The sequence below is a fragment of the Oxyura jamaicensis genome, chromosome 2 (assembly GCF_011077185.1).
Source record: "Oxyura jamaicensis isolate SHBP4307 breed ruddy duck chromosome 2, BPBGC_Ojam_1.0, whole genome shotgun sequence".
Lineage (NCBI taxonomy): Eukaryota > Metazoa > Chordata > Aves > Anseriformes > Anatidae > Oxyura > Oxyura jamaicensis.
In genome coordinates, this window is record NC_048894.1 from 70,587,099 (window position 1) to 70,606,028 (window position 18,930).

Here is an 18,930-nt window from a genome sequence, read left to right on the forward strand (position 1 = left end):
CATGGATCTCAATAAATAATGCATAAGGTATCTGCATAACTTGTTCTGGCTACTAGACAAAGGAATGTGGAAGCCAATGTAACTTTCAAAGAAAACGAGGAGTTCTAAGACATTCTTCCCTGTGAAATAAAGTGTCCACTTAGTTCATTCTGTGTTGTCTCACAGCACCAAAAGGAGAGAGCTCAGCACTGAGATGCTAAGTAGACAGCACATCAATAGCACCTGAAGCACTGCCTCACATGCTCTGTAGCTGTAATAGTTTCGATCATGCCTGTTTAAACAAAGATGTTTTTTCCTTGCAGGATGGAGAGAGCAGGCCCTTCATTCACAGTGGTTTAATAGGGTCTTGTAACACAAAAAACAAGTTTAAAGTTATTTAATCAAAAAAAAAAAAAACAAACAACAAGTATTAAGCCATACCCCCATTTCAGGCCCACTTCTGTCAGGAATGACATCATGTATGTTCCTGTAGTATCCCAGGCATAGTGTGGTACATCGGACAAGTGCTCCCATGTATAGTGACAAGATTGGGATCAAGAGAGGCTCCCTGCACTCCAAGTGACTGTGAAGCAAAATGGCTACAAAAACAACCTGCAAAGCAAACAAATAAAAGATTAGTAGTTTGTCTGTCTGTTTCTTCAGGGCCAACGTGTCTCCTGGCTGACTCCATGCTAGTGCATTTGAGCCAACAACCATGCGTGACTACAGTATCCGACTTGGAGCATTTAGAAACTTCAGTTCCCCCCTGCCTTCAGTCATACAAATGAGAAGAACTAGAGTTAATATTATACAGAAGCTATATAAAAAGTACTTGAAGGTATGGGCAGGTGTCAGACTAGGGGCCATAAATAGGAGGCTGGCATGCAAGCCTGGCAAAGTCTGGCAGCAAGCACATGGTTGAGTGTCACCCTTCCCAGGAGAATGTGGTATGCTGATACGGACTGAGCCTGGAGATGTTCTTCTAGGTTCAGCTTCTAAGCCCTGCTTTCTTTTTTTGGGGCAGAGGGGGAATTAAAAAGCCAGGTGTCTTAAAGCATTCACTTCAGCATCTAGAAGCAGTCTTAATTTATCCCAATTTTGTACTGTTTTGAGTGCAATTACAGTATTTCTTTGTTCTTTCTTAAGTGCCATATTGATGTAACCAAAAAGGAAAGTTTTTGGCTCATGAACAGCTTATAATTCAAACATTTAAAATTGAATGCTCAATCCAGAAAATGAAAGGAATTGATTAATACAATCTAATTCTTTTTCATTAAGTAAAGAGCTGACAGTACGCCTGTTAAATTCCAAGTGTCTCTGGATGATGGGCACAACTGGCAAACTAACTGTGTATGGTTTTGTGAACAGCAGCATCAGGAATAACCCTGCCAGGACAAGCTGGCAGTCAAGTGAGTTCCAAGAAATACATTGTTCAGGGGCAGGTTCTCTCTTTCATTGCTAGAGCTCAAGAAATACTTAAATCACACTGTGAAAATGTTTATTAGGGAGCTCACGCTGTTTGAAAGGATTTGCAAAACATCTCATTTGAACTCCACAAAAGAATTCTTCTTCAGTAAACAGAAGTAAAGTCAGTCACAAAATGTGTACATGAAGCTATCCAAGGAGAATTATCTACTGCCTGTGCACCTATTGCCTGTGTAGGGAGTGAATGTAGATGTAGGCAGCTCTGGGCTATGGAGAACCACAACTTTTTGTCTTCTGGTTTTACGCTTGCACTGTTTAATATTTTGTTACAGACTGGAGACAAGATGACAGGTGTCTTATTCTTCACAAGCCTGGCACCCCACTCACCAGCCACCATGAAAAGGGCATGCGTACCATTGCCAAAATAGGAATTCCAGCTTCTGTATTTAGGTGTAAATGACCTGACATGCATCTAAGGTCAGCAAACTTTGTAGATCAGATGAGAACAAGAGCAGAGCCTGGGTGTTAAGGTCATTTAAGGTAATTGGTATTATCTTCAGGGATTTAATGCAGTATTGTAAAGGGGCAGACACGCCAAACATAGAATAGCAGCTGACTGAATGGTTTAACCCAGTTTATAGTTTGCTGCTATTTTGTGTGAGGGAAATGCTACAGAAAATTAACTAAGTGCTGTTGACTTCTTATTTCATTTTATGTTGTCCTATTATTATAGTCTTTCTTACCTGTCATTACCCCAGCTGGTAATGGGGCCGTACTGTAACTGCTCTGCAGGCTCTGGGATCTTCCATTCATAATATGGTCATAAATACTTTAAAAAGAGGCTCTGTGTTGGTTCTCAAATGGTACAACACTGGCCATCAGCAATGCATACGAATATTGTTTCACAAGCATGTCTCGTGCAAAGCAACAGGATACTTAACACCTCCCTCACAAACGGAAATTCAACATTGGGTCTTCCCTCTATCACCCAGAGAGTATCACCACAGATAGCTTCTGCTTCAGATACGAGCCTTCAGCTTCTGGTCCAGTAACAAGAACAGTGCTATACCGGCACTCAGAAGATGGTTTACACCCCTGCATTTCACCAGATGATACATCATGTGCAAAACTGACAAGTGGGCTGGAGAATCAAGCCTTAGTTTCCCTGCCTACACTCCCCACTCAGGGTTTCATTGCAACTGTGTGAAGTGTTGGGGAGAATGTACACAGGAGAGAAAGGTCTCTGTCAAAGTACTGCCTCAATTGGTAGCAGTCATCGGTCCTTCTGGCTACCTTTTCTTTCCCCCAGGTGTACATGTGTATATATAGCTTGATTCTCAGCCATTGTAGCACAGTGTCTGGAGGTGCCAGAAGATATGTCCCTAACCCAAACAGTCCTGGCTCCTTCTCCTGTCATTGCTTCAAGACTGACTTGATCCAGTCAAGTGAGACCAGCCTACACCACAAGTGTTAGCAAAGAGTGGGGAAATTACCAGAGAACAGCACAGAAGACTATTTTCTATGGTGTGTTGTCCATGGTAGAAAGAGAAGGCAGTCTCTGTGCAAAAGTATTACTGTTTAGGAAAGCATCTAGTCCGTAACACAATTGAAAGAGTGACTGTGAAGAAGAGGCATTACCTGAGCTATGACATCTGAGATGGAGGCACATCCCACTAGGAAACTATACTTGTGTTTCAGCAGAATCCCAGCATGGGTCCATGCCTGAAAAAAAAAAGCAGAACAGAAAGTGTGAAGTGATTATGGTATTTGGTAAAGATTTCAGGTCCCAGAACGATGCTTTTTACACAAAAAACTTACAAAGCTTTTTCCCACCAGCAGCACCTGGTGTGAACCTGGGCAAATGATAAGCAAGTAGGGCAGAGAAAGCACTACTGCATTTACTTCCTCTTTGCCAGGGCTGGCAGGGAGGATGGGAGTACTTTTACAGATTGCATAGAAATTTCTGAGCAGGATAGCCAATAATCAAGTGTTCCATCTAAACAGATGCTGCAAAGGTTATCATGCTAAATATTCTAAGGTAAAAATGTTTCCTGTCATTCACCAGTTGAATGCACCTCAGAAGTGTATTCATGGGCTATACTGAGTCCTGTCCAAAAAAGAAAACTTAACGATCCAACTTCTTTTTACTGTCAGCTACTGTTTTAAGTGGAGAAAGCAATGGAGGCATGCCATGAGAAGGTTATCCTTTCTTACTTTTACATAGAAGTACAGCAATTAAAGAGAGCTGCCACGTATTTTTGTATGTTGTGCAGGCCACATGCAGTCAGCCTGGTGATCTGGAGAGCAGCATCCCACCCACCTGTGTGGCTCTCTTCTCCATGCATTTGAGATATACTGGACTAAGCTGCGCTTGCAAAAAATGCTGGTAACAAGTATCTTTTCAATAAATTTGCTGTGAGAAAGTATTGATCTATGAGCTCTGCAAGTGACTTGGGAATGCGCAGCAAATTGAAATCTTCCACTACAAATTGTATTGAGAGGTTACATACAGACAATCTGTGCAGCCCATCACAAGATGACCAGTGCTTTCTAGCATGCATATACAGTAACTCTGACAAGGCAGCTGAGGATTTTTACATTTGTCATGATCTCTGGATGTTCAACTCCACCCAGATGCTTTTTCCAGGTAGCAGAAGATGATGTGTTCATGTATATCCAGAGCTATTACTTGCAAATGACATGCCTTCCTTCTGCAGACCTTCAGCTTCCCATCAGGTAACAGCCTTTGTAGACTAAGGTCACCAAAGAAAAAAATAACATTGATATTAAAATTCAGTTCTGAATCATGCACTCACCATGGCATCCATAAAAGGGAAGGCAGCAAGATAAAGGAAGGCCCTCCGCGTTTTACTTCCCACTGATTCATCCACATGGTGTAGCTTATTAATAATGTAATACCCCAAATCGCTATATGCTGTAGAGATACAAGAATAGGAATGAATAATAAAGGTTACATTATGGATTCTGCATAGGATGCTCAGAAGTACCTGAAAGAGTAGGATGCCTAAGAGCTGTGAGATGCACCCACTCAGAAAACAGCTGCAGGGGCTGCGGGATGTTACAGCCTCACCAAAGGCTGTTGATTACTAAGGAGTGCTCTCACAGTCCTTTTTCAAGTAACCTTTGACAGAGGAGTGATAACAAATGGCCGGGTTGGGAAATGGGTATAGTAAGTGCCACATCTGTTTCCTAAATGAACACACTGGTACTCCAGAAAATCTACTGCTCTTTTATTAACTCAGGGCTCTTTGTTAGAAAAGCTGTTTTCACCAGACACTGTGTATTTCATGGGATATAGTACCATATAAATTCTGAAACCACCTATTGCCACTGCATTCTCATGACATTACCTGTAAACCTGCCCAGAGCTGTAAAAGGATTTGTGAAGACGTGCAATAAATCACACTCATTATGCTCCTGTGAGCGCCTCTCCCTTGCTCTGCCTAATGATCACCTCTGCTGGGACCTGTCAGGGCACAGCACAGCTATGCGTTTGCTGAGCAGCCTCTAACAGCTCTTACTCTCCTCCCTCATTTACAGCTGGCATCTCAGGAGCCACAAGTCTGAAAAGGGTGCTTGCACTGCTGAGTTTAAGGGGTTGCCGCTTCCAGTCACCAGTGTATTTGCTGTCCAGTTTCAACCTCAGGTAAGAGAGTTTTTGGTGTTGGGCAGAACACCGTTTGTCAGATCTCGGTTCCCAAGGCGTTGGGTTGAAGATAGCACAGATGCACAGACTCCCCACGAGGCTACCTGCGGAACTGCTTACATCTCTTTGTATTTTGCTTGTTGGTATCCACGTTACCCAGCTGTTTTAGTAAACCCAGAGGCCTCCCCATGACTTGGAATAATGAAGAAGTGGATATGACTGGTTTCTCTGAACTTGGGAACTTACATAGAATGTGCAGTTAAGTGATTCCACTAGATTTCAACTTTTTATAAATCTTGTTCTACACCTGCATATTATTACATAGCTTCCTCTACACCCTTGTAATGGTTGTTAAAAGAATGATTGGGTTGTAAAGTCAAACTCCCAGCACAAGTAATGGCAGAATTACCTGTGCTCAGGTAGTCTCAGTTCTCTTCTGTTTGTGTCTCTTTTAAGGTAAAGATTTCAAATGTGGACACTTCCCTGTTTTTCCTTTTGTAACAATTCCACTGTCACTGTGCAGGCCTTTGGAATGGAATATTTCAGGAAAGTGATCCTTTTCATGCAAGTGGTTCCCATCATCGGATCCACAAATGCTAGCACTAGTTGTTTAGCCTATAATTTACTCTCATAACTCAAAAAAAATGTTTGGAAGCAACAAAAGAATAGTTTAAGTCATCATTGTTTTGTTATGGCTTAAGGATACAGCAGTTTAATGGTCTACAGGGCTGAAAAGACTTTTTAAATTAAGAACAGTAGTGTATACAAGGGAGCATTAAAAAAAAAAAAAAAAAAGAAAAGTATCCTGACAGCACTGGGAACAACTGTGAGCCTCAATCTAGACAGCCAGGACTGTCCCAAATATGTTGAAATGGTAAAAATTCCCCATTTCCCTGTGCTGGTCCCTATCTACTACTGCTAGGCCCACAGTCTCTCACTTTGCCCAGTGATCCCCAGTTGGGTAGTTATTCTTCTGAGCCACTCCCAGATAATTTCAGTTACCTTTCCAAAGGGTATTGAGAGAGAACTTCAGAACTGGACTCTAGCCTTTTCTGAGTTCAGGGAGGCCAGCTTAGCTCCTTAAGTACTCATTTAATCGCTGCTAAGTTCAGTCACACATCAACCACAGCCCCTTCTTATTTTTGTATGAATATGCATACACCAATTTACACTCAGTATTTTGAAACCAGTCTGTTACATATGGATTTTTGTGTGGTTACGCCTTGTGAGAAGCTGCTTTTGTGGCAGGCAAGTATGATGATTTATCTGAATTTACTTATTTGAATAAACAAGAACAAGTTTGGAAGGCATGTGAGGCAAGTTGCCTCTGAGGGTCAGATTCATTGAGTTCTCTCTTAGATCCCACAGAAGTTGCTTTAAACTTCTCCTATGTAAAAGCTTAAAAACTGCAGGAAACACACTGGTCTTATTCCCCACAGTAACAGAATTCAAGTCTACGTGCTGAGGAACTCCCTCTTGGGGAGCGGTCTCCATCAGCAGTGAAAAAGGGGCAAGACACCATGCTGCAGAATTCATCTGTGCTCTCTGTGCACTTCACCCTCTGGTCTTCTCCTGCTTTAAAGGAGATTTTTAAAGTGCTTAGAAAATAATAAGTAAAAAATAAACTTTTTTTTTGGCTCTAAAAGCCATTGTTATGTTTAACTTTTTTTTTTTTTTTTTTTTTTCCTTAAAGTTTAAATAAACAGAAAAGTCACAGAATTAGAGAGGTCAGAGACAGAATTACTCTCACTTCTAGGAACAGCCACTTCACAATTGCAGTTTAATGGCAAGGCACTCTCAAGGGACTTACACTACCACAGCCCACAGCACCAAATTTTTAAGAATTCTAGGGATATCAGCACTGTATTTCAACAAGCTTGAAGATTTGTTTTCTTCTCCCCCATCCACAAGAAGCCTAACTGCACTTTTTAATGTGGTTTTGATTTTAAAATAATAGTGGCTAAGCTTAAAAACTAGTTTTAAAATACTCAACTATTTTCTTTGACATGTCAGTGAAAGCACACAATCACTGTTGCTGATGTCAATGAATGTTTCCACCCTCAGAAAGAAGGACTCAGCAAGCTGAGATTTACTGACAATTATACAGGCATGTGTCTCTGAGCTGTGAATAAAGCAATTGCTGATGCAATTAGAACTTAACCTTGGCCAACCTTACATACTTATTATGAAGCACAGAACAAAATTAATAACAGACAACAGAGCTGAAGAGTATTACATGAATCCAAAGCAGATGGCTCTTCCCATTCCTTGCATCATTTCAACCAAAACACAGAAGTCCAACTCCAAGACAAGCTGCCTGTTTGCTCTCCTGGAATAACTCACTTATTTTGATATCTATGGATCAGTTTTGCTTCTGATATAACAGCATTTAAGTAGGAATTCTTGCTTTTGTCTTTTCTAGTTGAGTTCTAAGACCTGAATGCTTATGAAATGACAATGAAATACTGTGCACCTAACTGGATCTCCTCTCCTCTACACTGATTTCTCTAATGAGCTGATAATTACCACATAAATTTCAGACATCCTTGAAACAACTGAACACACTCTTAATGATGCCAGCAGTCTCAAAGAAATAGCCACACTGCAGTCGTTTTGGGGCTATCTACTATCCAGTATGTTATGCATACATTGTAAAGAGAACAAAAAGAAACCCTCCTGGGAAGTGATACCACTTACTTCTAGACACAGAGCTGCATATGTCAATATTCACTTTACTGAAGTAAAAAATCGATAACAAGAAAAACAACAAACACACACCAAGAATGTTTCTGTGTTAGAAGTATGTTTGTTTGTTTGTTTGTTTTTATAAGCATTCCCTATTCATTCTTGGTGCCAGTTTTAAAAATTAACTTGGACACTTGAGAAGTAAACACCTATCCTGCTGCTAAGTCAGAGCGATACCTCACAGGGCCAAAACCAGCTAAGTGATTTAGGCAGATAAGAAAAGGCCAATTTGCTAAAAATACAAAATTATAATGGCAAGTCTGCATTTGGAGATGCCACTGGTTACACAGATTTTGTGATGTCTTTGATTAGCCTGACATAAAGCAGAAACAAGAGTCTGGGTCCCCCATGCAAAAGTTTAGATGATCAGGGTTTCCTGGGTTTTGCATTTCTTTTTTTTCTCACAGAAATGAATGAATAACAAAACCAGCTTATGAACATCTCATTGAAGACTGATAATTGCAGCTGTCATCTTCTGTAATCAACTGTAGTTGCAAAATTGAATTAGTTAAATTTTCCAAATCTACCAATGTCCAATGGTCTCTTTGGGTAGGCCAACATCTCATAAGTCTCAAAATTTGCCTGTTTTAATTAAAAAATATATATATATTATCCTAAAATCAACAAATGCTGTGGTCATAGGCTTTCTTCATTCTTCCTTTGTCCTGAACAACTTGCTGAAAAGAAACTGCCCTTGTTGTGGAAGAAGGGCTGGAGCAGCTGGGGAAGCAAGTTACTGCTTCAACAACAGCCACTTGAAGGTACTGAGGCAGGACATGTTTTTAATAAATACCATCATCTCTTAGTAGACAAAAATAAAAAGTAAGCTTGGATTATATTCCAATTTGTGTTCCTGTGCTTTCATCTTTTTCCAGGGCAAAAAGTTTAGTAGAAACCAGTACAGTGGCCATGTCAGAACAAGACTGACTGGAAAAAATAGCTCAGTTTGGCATAAGCTCTCCTATGATTCCTAGTCATGGAAAAATTCCAGTAGTGTTACACTGGGAGCAGCTGGATTACACTTATACCTCAGTTCTTCTGCAGATCTTTAATGTATATGCAGTGACTGTGCATGCAGGTTCAAAAAAAGTACTAGCAACTGCTGATGTTTTCACCTGTGCAATCTGTGCAGGGAGGAGCCCTTGCCCACTAGGAGATAAACTGGCACAAAACAACAGGGTCACTCATGCTTATTGGCCATCCAGTCTGCTGTGTTTGCCTTACTACTAAAGTTGCAACCTTTTTTTCCTGGTGATGCCAAATGATCCACCATGGAATTTTGGTCGGGTGCAGAAGGTACCGCTGAAAGGTGTCTACTTAAGTGAAGAGCCTGTTTCCTCTTTGGAAATAAACTTCTGCAGTATAGTATTTCTCAGTAACGTAGTGAAAGGCTGAATAAAGTTGATTTCTTGCCAAAGAAGATGTGCATGTCCTTCATGACACCGGTGTTAAAAGGACTCACATAGTATGGAAGACTTACCAGCAACATCTATTAGCATACTGTTCTATAAATTAATGCTCTATTCTCACCTCTGTCAAGCTGGTAGTTTATTAAGATGTCAAAAGTATGCACAGACAGGTTTATCATTTTGAATTCCTTCTCTTATAGCCCAATATTCCCACTCAAAAGCCAATCTCTGAAGTAACTAGATGCTTTAGACTCCTTCCTACAAGGAAACTAACTGGTGGCAGTAGCTGCTCCCAAAATAGCACAAGAGAAGGAAGGCAGCCTACTATCTTCTATTTCCAGATCACAACTGAGACAGGAAAAGCAGGAATAACATACAGACCAAGGCTTACAGAAGCACTTTAAGCAAGAGAAGAATAAAGTTTCAGTTGCCTTTCATCAAGTTGTTTCTTGGTTCTTACTGCTACCTGCACAGGAGAATGACAGTAACTATTGGTGAAGATATTGTGGATGTTCATGGGAATGTGGTACAGTGATGACTTAAGGACCACAAGCTGTGAGTTTGAGTGGTTTGGCTCAGCCAGTCACTCCCACAGAGGACTGTGTTAGCCCCTGTGGGGGAGCAGTAGTGGGGACCTGATGCTGAAGAAATGAAGTCAGTTGAGTGAAATGGTCTGTTTTGATATTTCAAAAAAGTAGAGGCTGCTGTTTGTGAGGAGCTGTGTGTACAGACTGCAAACTGTCTCTATCACAGTTGGAAATGTGGTGATTCATTGTGGTCACTGTTTCTACCACCACTTGTTTTCTTCCTTCTGACCTTCTGTACTCCTTATTTCATTGGCTTTTTTCTTCTTTGTTCCTTCCTCTGGGCTTCGACATCCACAGCAAGCAGTCGTGCCATCTTCCTTAGCCTCATACATACCGCATGCGAAAGAAATTCAGTCCCTTGAGTTGTGTTTCAGTTTTTCATCCATGGAGTATCAGTAACCTGAATTCCTCTCTCCTATAGATAGTCTGTAACAGGCTTGTGGCTGCTGGGGAGTAGCTGCAGGTCCTCGGAAGTTGCCTGTCTGCCACTGGACTCCTTCTCCTCCTTCTGCTAGGAAGACTGTGCATCTGTGGGTCAGAAAAGAATAATCATGATTTGAAACATGTTCAAAGGAAATTTGAAACACAAAACTTGGCAACATCACCCAGGCAATTGGTGTTACAATCTGACTAACTCCATTCTCTCGGGCGCTCTGCCAGTCTCTGCTGTGGCCTTTGCATATTTTCAGGCATAGACAAGTTAAAATACTAAAAAATATTTTGCAGTCTGCCACCATAAGCAGCTGAAAGATTGTGCAAAGCCCTTTAACCAACGGCTTTAAGGCATGGAAAGTACAGCCTTCATATTTTATTTATTTTTTAATATCTGCAGAGAGGACTTTTCAGAGGTTCTGAACTCAACAGGGCTCTATTTCCAGGCAAAACCAAAAGACTTATCTGGCATGTTTTCAAATGGCTGCCCTAACAACTCTCCTCAATAAAAAGTCCCACATGAAAAATTCAGCTGCCTTTCACCTGGAAATTTGATAGTTATACTTAAAATGTTCTCAAAATCTATAATACCTTAAAATGAAATTTTGAATGACTAAAAAATATTTATTTTCTCCAGTTGACTAAGTCAAAAACTTTGACCAGGATTGGTGGGAAAACAAGTGTGCAACTAGAATAGCAGCTTTGGGGGCTGAAGAAACATTCCAAGAAAAGAAACTTGAAAGCTAAACTTACAAACGGCCCAAAGTTTATAACACCAGTGCAGTGAAACAGCCTCAACTGTAGACCCACTGAGGAACTGACCAGTTGATACTGGTAAAATAAATTAACTTCAGCATGGATTTTTATCATGGATTCATCTTACAAAATTAGCAACTGCTTAAACCTGACACAGACTTGCCATTGCTAGTGAGCCATTACTGCAAGCATTTATTATGACTATAACATAGAGTAAAAGTAAACAGTATGGGGCTACTGTATCAGTGGTGGAAGAACACACACAATGGTGAAACAAACTGGAGTGCTTGGGAGGCACACAGGGCCATCAAATACAGCTGGAATCCTGTTAAAGGGTAAGAGAGGTGGGCTTCATATTTGCCTGCTCTACCCAGGCAGTAACGGTATGCTGAGCATGTGCTGTTCTTCAGACACATTAGTGTCTGATAATGAATGGTGCCCCACTTCCAGGCCACTCCATAACCTCACAGCCATTCAGGAAATTGCCATCACACTCATTTTTCCCATCCAGCTGTGACAGAATGACCCCCCTACTGCCCATCAATCCTACTGCCCATCAATCCTACTGCCCATCAACCAACACATGCCTGCCCGGGCTGTTGTGTTACCTCCCTCCACCCACTCCTCAGAGCTCCCAGCTATTAGGATTGTACCTGTTGAATGAAATGCACTCTCTGCTTCTTCCTCCAGTGTCCTTTATTCCTCATTGCCGAGCTACAGACGTTTCAGCTCCGTGGAATGAGCCACAACATGCAGACAATGTAGAGCAATTCTTGGAGAGGATGAAGTTTAAGCCTTCCACGTCATGTGGCTTTTTTATTGTTGTGGTCCTGGTTGATGCTTGGGTTGATAAGACATTTCTCCAGGCTATCTGGAACTGGCAAATCCTGTGGTTGCCTTACTTCTTATGTTCAGTTCAGAACTGCTTGTGTATTTTCCTTGTTTCAGTGTACACTGAGAGAGCTGACCTCAGTTTGACATAAAGTGCTCTTTGGAACTGCTTCTTCTTTCACAAGTTAATTACTCAACAGAAGTGAATGTTGACTAGCACTAGTAGAGAGTAATACCTGATGTTTCAATGATGTTGCTGACCTACTGACTTAGAGACTTGTACTGCATGATAAGTAGCAAAGGGACTGGTACAGAGGGAGTAAGTAACAATGCCACCAAGATCTGGCAAAGAGCTCTGCCTTCAGCATCTTGAAGGCTGGCTACAAAGTGATGTGCCAAAACCATTTGGGCAGATACTGCTAGTTGCTACCTAACAGTAACACTGAGCTATCTGCTTCATGCAACCTGTCAACCTTAACAGAGTTTTGCTCACACACCTGACTAAAAAAGATTAGCAGCATGTTGAGCAGCCAGGCAGGTGAGCCCTGGAGGTGGAATATACCAGTTAAAAACCTGTTTTAACAGTATTAAAAATTGCGTGGTTTGAGCATGGTACCAACACAAGAGAGTTCATCCCTTTTGCACTTCCCCTTGTACTAACAAATGACATCTTAAACCTACAGATGAATCTGTTTGAAGACTAGCTGAGGGAAGCAAATTAAAAGATGTGTTAATTAGATGTGAAGTAACCTTACCTATTAAGGTATGAAATACAGCAGCTACAGCGCCAGCCACAACCATGCACAAAACTGCTTTGGTCCTGTCTCTCTTGCTGTTCACAAACACCAGACCTACATTTTTGAAGTCACTCATTGGACCTGTGAAGAACTTCATCAGGGAGTACGCCAGCCCATAGCTGGCCAGCATTTCCACAGCATCTTCCTTAACTGCAGCAATGCCCCTATTCAAGGCCTGTTGAGACACAAAAAGACAGAAAAAATACTGCAGCAAATGTGAAAGCATAGCAAAACAATCTTTTGCAGCTGGTATCTGAAAGAACAAATTCAGCTCTCACTGTTTACACCCTGAGTCACATTTTGTTTCTCTGAGTTCAGCAGCAATTAGTGACATGACATAAGCAACTTCATAATTTCATACGGACTGTAAGTTTAAGCCATATAGATTTGAAGATAAACTGTGTTTTAGGAACTAAGGTAGATATCTACTTCTAAAGTATATCATGGAATTCCTGCTATACCAGAAGTCTGTTTTTCTCCTTTTTAGAGTAATTGTACAACCTGCTAATATTCATGGATGATACAAGACCATTTAAACGCCACTTCAAGGCCTTAGGTCTGAATTAAACAATGCACAGTCCTTGTAGGCATCTGCACAAGTAAAAAAACCAACCAACCAACCAAAAAAAACTCTAACATCATTAAATGCTGAAATTTCAGGAGCTCAAAGTTTTTTTTTTGTTTTTTTTTTTCTTTGTAATGAGATTTTCACTCTATCCTATGGATTTATTTTGAATAACTGGTACTCTGCCATGATGTTTATTATTATAAAGCTAGGGCAAATACGCACATGACTAAACACATCTGTTCTGCTCTCATGTATTTAGAATTTAGGTTTAGATTGGATATTAGGAAGAATTTCTTCACAGAGAGGGTGGTCAAGCATTGGAATGGACTGCTCGGGGCAGTAGTGAAGTCCCCATCCCTGGAGGTATTTAAGAGAAATGTGGACGTTACACTAAGAGGCATGGTTCAGTGATCAGACTTTGTAGGTGAGGTTAATGATTGGACTTGATGATCTAGAAGGTCTTTTCCAGCCTAGATGATTATGATTCTATGATTCCACATGGTTCTGATCCTATATTTATTTATGACTCTTTGTAACATATTTAAAAAAGAATGCAGCACATATATTTCAAGGCATATTCAGGTTCAAATAACCTCACAAGTCATTCTAGGTCTGTATTTAGGAAATGTTCACCAACGAATTGCTGAGAATTAAATGGATTATTTTTATAGCTACAGTAAACCACAGCAGAAATGTGTAACATTGCTTCAATTCTAGCTTGTAACAAAATACTTCTAAAATTTCAAATACAAATGACAGAATGATAAGATTTATTTGCAGTGTGACAATATCAATCATCTGATATATTCAGAAAACTTAAAAAAAGCTTAGATTCAAAAAGCATGAAGGATGAAACATGACTTGTTTTCAAAAGTACTTAGTTCCTATGGGTTACAGCTGGTGTGTGCTGACAGGGCTGCGGCACTTTGGCCAACCAGGAACATCTCTCCAAACCATGCTGTAAATCTCAGTCTATCCACTTCCACAGTACTTCTAATACTGTTGTGTATTTTTTTTTTTTTTTGGAATGAACAAACCACAGACAGCATATCATCAGGTTACTGTGGTGAAGTCCATAATTCAAAGTTGCATGGTCTTTCTGTTGCAGTCTTTTGCTATTTTCTTTCTTTTTTTTTTTTTTTTTTTTCAAAGACCTATAAGCAACCAATTTCCATTGACTTCAAAAATCCCACACCCACATAGGAGAAATTAGCATTTTACCATTGTTACCACTCTTTCTGTAAGATGTGCTTAACTTTTGAAGCTAAAGCTGCATAATCAGCATAGTAAAAATCTGTAGAAAATGCCAACTTCTCAATCCCTGATATTTGCCAAATCTCTCTTGCAATGTGCTCTGCCCTGAACACTTACAGTTCCAATGTTTTCATTTGTCTTGATCCATTTTATCCCCTCCTGAAAATAACCTGTGATAGGTACTGAATATCTGCAGCTGCTATAATACAACATTTCCTGCAGTACAGATACTTCAATCTGTTGCACTGATAAGAGTTCAAATTATATTAAAATCACAGAATCATAAAATATCCTGAGTTGGAAGGGACCCACAAGGATCATTGAATCCAGCTCCTGGGTCCACACAGGACCACCCATTCTGATTTAAAAGCTTCCTGTCACTTGCAAACAGCTCAGTATCTTTTCAGCACAGCTTCAAAAGCATAAGTGCTTCCTTCCTAGTTTGGACAACTATGGGATATCAGAGACTGTGGAGGAAGACAACCTACTCCTGACAAGGTCCCTGGGATAAGTGTGGCTTTAAGAAATCACACTGTCTAGTGGCACAGCGTTATGATCCCTCCCTAGAGACACAAACCTCTGCAGAGCACAGTGCTCAAGCCAGTGACACTAGCTCTGTGTAACTGTGGCCCCTGGGCACCTAAGTTTTCCACCCAAGTAGGATGGACAGAAAGACTTGAGTGCTCTAATTTCTCTTCTCTGGTTTTACAGGCTGAACTCTGATCTCTTTTTCACCAACAAATGACAGCCAAGTAGATTCTTCTGAGTAATTTTCCCCAGACAGACACTGTGTACCAGGTAATCTAAGCTGGCAAAATCCAAACGGGACTTTGTAAGAGGTTTGTTGCCATTGGTTTATTCTCCTGTGGAACAGTTGGCTGACATGATGAAATACTCTAGAGGCCACCCCTGAAAAAGCAATGCTTCTAAATGTTTCTTTGGAAAGATACTGAAGAAATGAACAGTCAATGGAGCAGTATACAGTTGGTTTAGCTTCTGTAACTTTCTTTTTCCATTTCCTCTTTAAGATGTCAGTGCAAAAAGTTCTTCATCCTCAGCTTCCAAACACTCTGCAAGAACAAACCTATTTGTGCCACTGAAACTCTAATGACATATTTGATATCCTTAAATCCACAAGAAATCCCAGATATTTGGAAAAGCCAGTTTGGGGTGCTATATGAAAAATACAAGCAGTTGGTAACTTTCCAGTCTGATTTCCTGTTAGATTTTCAATTAAATCTTTCACAAAGGAAGAAAAATATAAACCAGGGCAAGGTCTCCATTTTTTTATCTGATTCCACTTCATACACTTTCTGTGTGCCAAAAAAAATACGAATAAAAATTGATCAGTAGCATGTGTCCCCTTTGTTTCACACAGAACAGAGACTATCTCTGTACAGCTTTATGTGGCTTGTCAACAAAATCACACAGAACTAGGTAGTAATAATAATGACAGTGATTATACAAGAAGTTAGCTTGATCCTACATATTGCAGATGTCATTCTACTTTCAACTGGCTTATCACACCTAACTTGAAGGGAGAACTATGAAATCCACATGCTAGAAGAAAGACTGTTGGGGATGCAACATCCTCCTGAATTTTAATAAACAGCTAACCTAGTATGTCAGTTCATGAAAACACAATAAATTGCTTTTCTTCAAATGATTAAAACAAAGCCACTCACTGACATTGCTCACTCTTGGAAATACCAAAAAAAGCACAGAATGCTTGCTGGCCGATCACTATCTAGTAAGGAAGTGAACCAGCCAGCCAAAATAAGTCATATTCCTAAAACACTTCTCAAAAAACTAGGCACCCAGATTTAGTTAGTTTTATGCAATGTCTTGTATAACACAATTATGTTATTACTAGAAAGATGAGATCTTTGCTAGAGGACGTGGAAACAACACCTTGAGACCTTTTTAATGAAAAAAAAAAAAGTGTGCTGCCTCTAATGTTTGCTAAAATCATAGAGGGCTAGCATTTTATAATTACCATCCGAAAGATTCAAGTCAGAAAAATACTAAGTAATGCACTTAATGACATCTCAAGCCAGTAACCACATCTTCAAAACTAGGTACTGCTGCTGGCTTTATCCTCTTACAAGGAACATATGTGACCTTTATCAAATTTCTAGGAAATGCATAAAGAATAAATTCAACAATCTTTTTCATGTAAAGGCAGTGATTTAAAAAAACAACTGTGAGAAAAATGTCAAAGGTCTAGCTTGTCCTATTTTGCATGGGCTTTCAGCATTATTCACTAATATTGGCATAAAAAGTTTGTTTCCTATCAACAGCTCCACATCTTTGTTTCCAAAAATTCAAAATTCTGTCATAAGCTGGTTCTAAAGTGTATGATCACTTCTCACATGATCCTTCCATGAAATAGCTCTGCAAACATTTGTAGGATGTTCCCCCTCCCCTTGTCTTTCTTCCAACCTCTCCTCTCCTAAGAAAGAAGAGAGCCAAAGTATTCAGTTAAAGACCAAGCTGACACAGGGAACAGTCCTTCTCTGGTGTCCAGTAATTCCTCTTTTGATAATTGTTGGCTGAGTTTTCATTTAGTAAATCCTGTCTTCAGTGTCAAGTTTACCAGTTGGCTCTGGCTGTTTGGCTTTGCCCTGTCACACCTGCATGAACTACACTGCCAGAATGGCATGTGACAGACCCAATACACATCAGCGTGAAACGATCAGACTACTGTATCAGTGCTACCTGAGCACTGTCCTATCTGTAGCTCTGTGTCTTTTAAAGGCAGGAGTCAATGGCAAGTAATTAGAGTGCCCTGTGGTTAAGACTTCCACAGACACAGAAGTGGGAGAAACTGGGGTGAAATGGCTCTCAGACATTTTTGCTGTCTCAAGAAGGTTGTGCAAACATTGTATATGAAGCGAAAGCCCTGAGGGGGTAGAAGGAATCTGACTGTGTAGTTAGAAAATGATGACTGATGTGTGTTCATCGTTACGTGCTGTTTTGTTATTGTTGTTCTTCTTTTGCAATGCTTTTACCCTAATTCAGCCTCTCTGTTGTTGATCATTCCTCAGGTGACCAAAAGGCCACCTGAGGTCAGCTCCTATTAGCCTGCTACCCAGACACCTCCTCCCTCCTCTCCTATGGCCGCTGGTCCCCTGGGAGCAGGCACGTCACCCACTCGGCCTTGCCTTGTCCACACCACTGCCAGGCCTTGCCCTGTCCACACCGCCGGCAGTGCTGAAATCAGAGGCTGCAGCCCCGGCCCCCAGGCAGAAAGAAGAAGAGACACCCCCTCAGGGAGAGGGACGCCTGTCTCTGAATGAGCATCAGGGCTGTCCTGAAAGGGAGAGATAAAGTTTTTCTGCTTCTTGCCACCTCCTACTTCAAAATAAACTGGAAATGCAGGGCATGCATCAGGGCTTTATCTTAAAAAAGAAGTTAGCATACTAAAATTTCAACCAAATATACTCTGCCTACTTAAGTAAGGAGAACATGGCCTAGAAATGAAAAGCAAGAGCAAGCATTTTTGCAAGACTCCTACTCTAACCTTAAATGCTACTCCGTGACCATCACAAGGCTCTCAGTTTTACTTGTTGACACTATCCACTCGCTTCCCAATGTCAAAGCTGTATGAAAGTGTGTCCTGGGAGAAGTTTAAATGAAGCCTCAAAATCCAAAATAACATAATTTCAGAGCACTCACAGCTTTCACTTGACCCGAGATACATCAGGGAACAGTACTTTTTAACAGGCAGTCAGGAGGTATATGAATAATTAGGGCAGCAGTGGCAACAGTGAACTCAGTGAAAAAGGGAAATCCTTCCCATTTCAAGAAATGATGCAAAGCAGGACATGCTGGGGAGCTGGGAGACCAGCTATGGCACACTACTCTTGGGCACTTAGTGCCTGTATGTAGATTCATGAACAACAACCAGCATAAGGCAGAGAATAATACAAAAGCAACAAACAAACAAAGCCAATAGGGGACTGCAGGGCCACGGGAAAGAAACCAGACTTAGTGAAGCTAAAATGCACCTCACTTAAAACATATGACAAAGTGCCAGAATATTGTCAACAGGGAGCATCCTTGGAGGGGTGAACCAGCTGCTGCTGATGGGCACTATCCCAGGGAGGTGGAGAACATGGATCCTGAAGCCATGAGAGCTATAGAGCATGACAGTGGGAAGCCCTTCAGGATGCATTCCCCAGCAAGTGTCCATTGAACAGATGTCACTCACCTGTATGAAGGAGATCTAGACCACTGCTGTTTCCATGACTGCTGAGGAGGAAGCCATTCCCTAAGGTGGGACCACAGCCATTACTTTTCCTGGCCTCTTTAGGTAAGCAGTGCTTGTAGGGGCACAGGACAGAAGCAAAATCAACATGTCAAGTTACTCCCCTGCATTATGACTTCCCTGGTACACCCTGGCTAATGCTAATCAATTAGCCAAAATATAATTAAAATAAGACTTGCAAAAGGAATCCTTTGCTCTTAAAAGAGTATG

The 18,930-nt window shown here is 40.8% G+C and overlaps 1 protein-coding gene and 1 long non-coding RNA gene across 2 annotated transcripts in view; both read right to left on the reverse strand.

Moving 5' to 3' along the window:
- Window positions 1–18,930, reverse strand: part of ANKH (ANKH inorganic pyrophosphate transport regulator) — a 101,834-nt gene that overhangs the window by 30,651 nt on the left and 52,253 nt on the right. Inside the window, exons 2-5 of the mRNA XM_035317849.1 lie at window positions 12,587–12,803; window positions 4,221–4,339; window positions 3,043–3,126; window positions 421–591 (exon numbers count right to left, since the gene is read on the reverse strand). Of these exons, the coding sequence (XP_035173740.1) occupies window positions 421–591; window positions 3,043–3,126; window positions 4,221–4,339; window positions 12,587–12,803 (591 nt within the window). The remainder of the gene's footprint in view (window positions 1–420; window positions 592–3,042; window positions 3,127–4,220; window positions 4,340–12,586; window positions 12,804–18,930) is intronic.
- Window positions 6,704–12,580, reverse strand: LOC118161993. Its single transcript, XR_004748245.1, has 2 exons — window positions 11,654–12,580; window positions 6,704–10,340 (listed from the first exon to the last, which is right to left on the reverse strand). It is a non-coding gene; the product is annotated as an uncharacterized LOC118161993 (long non-coding RNA).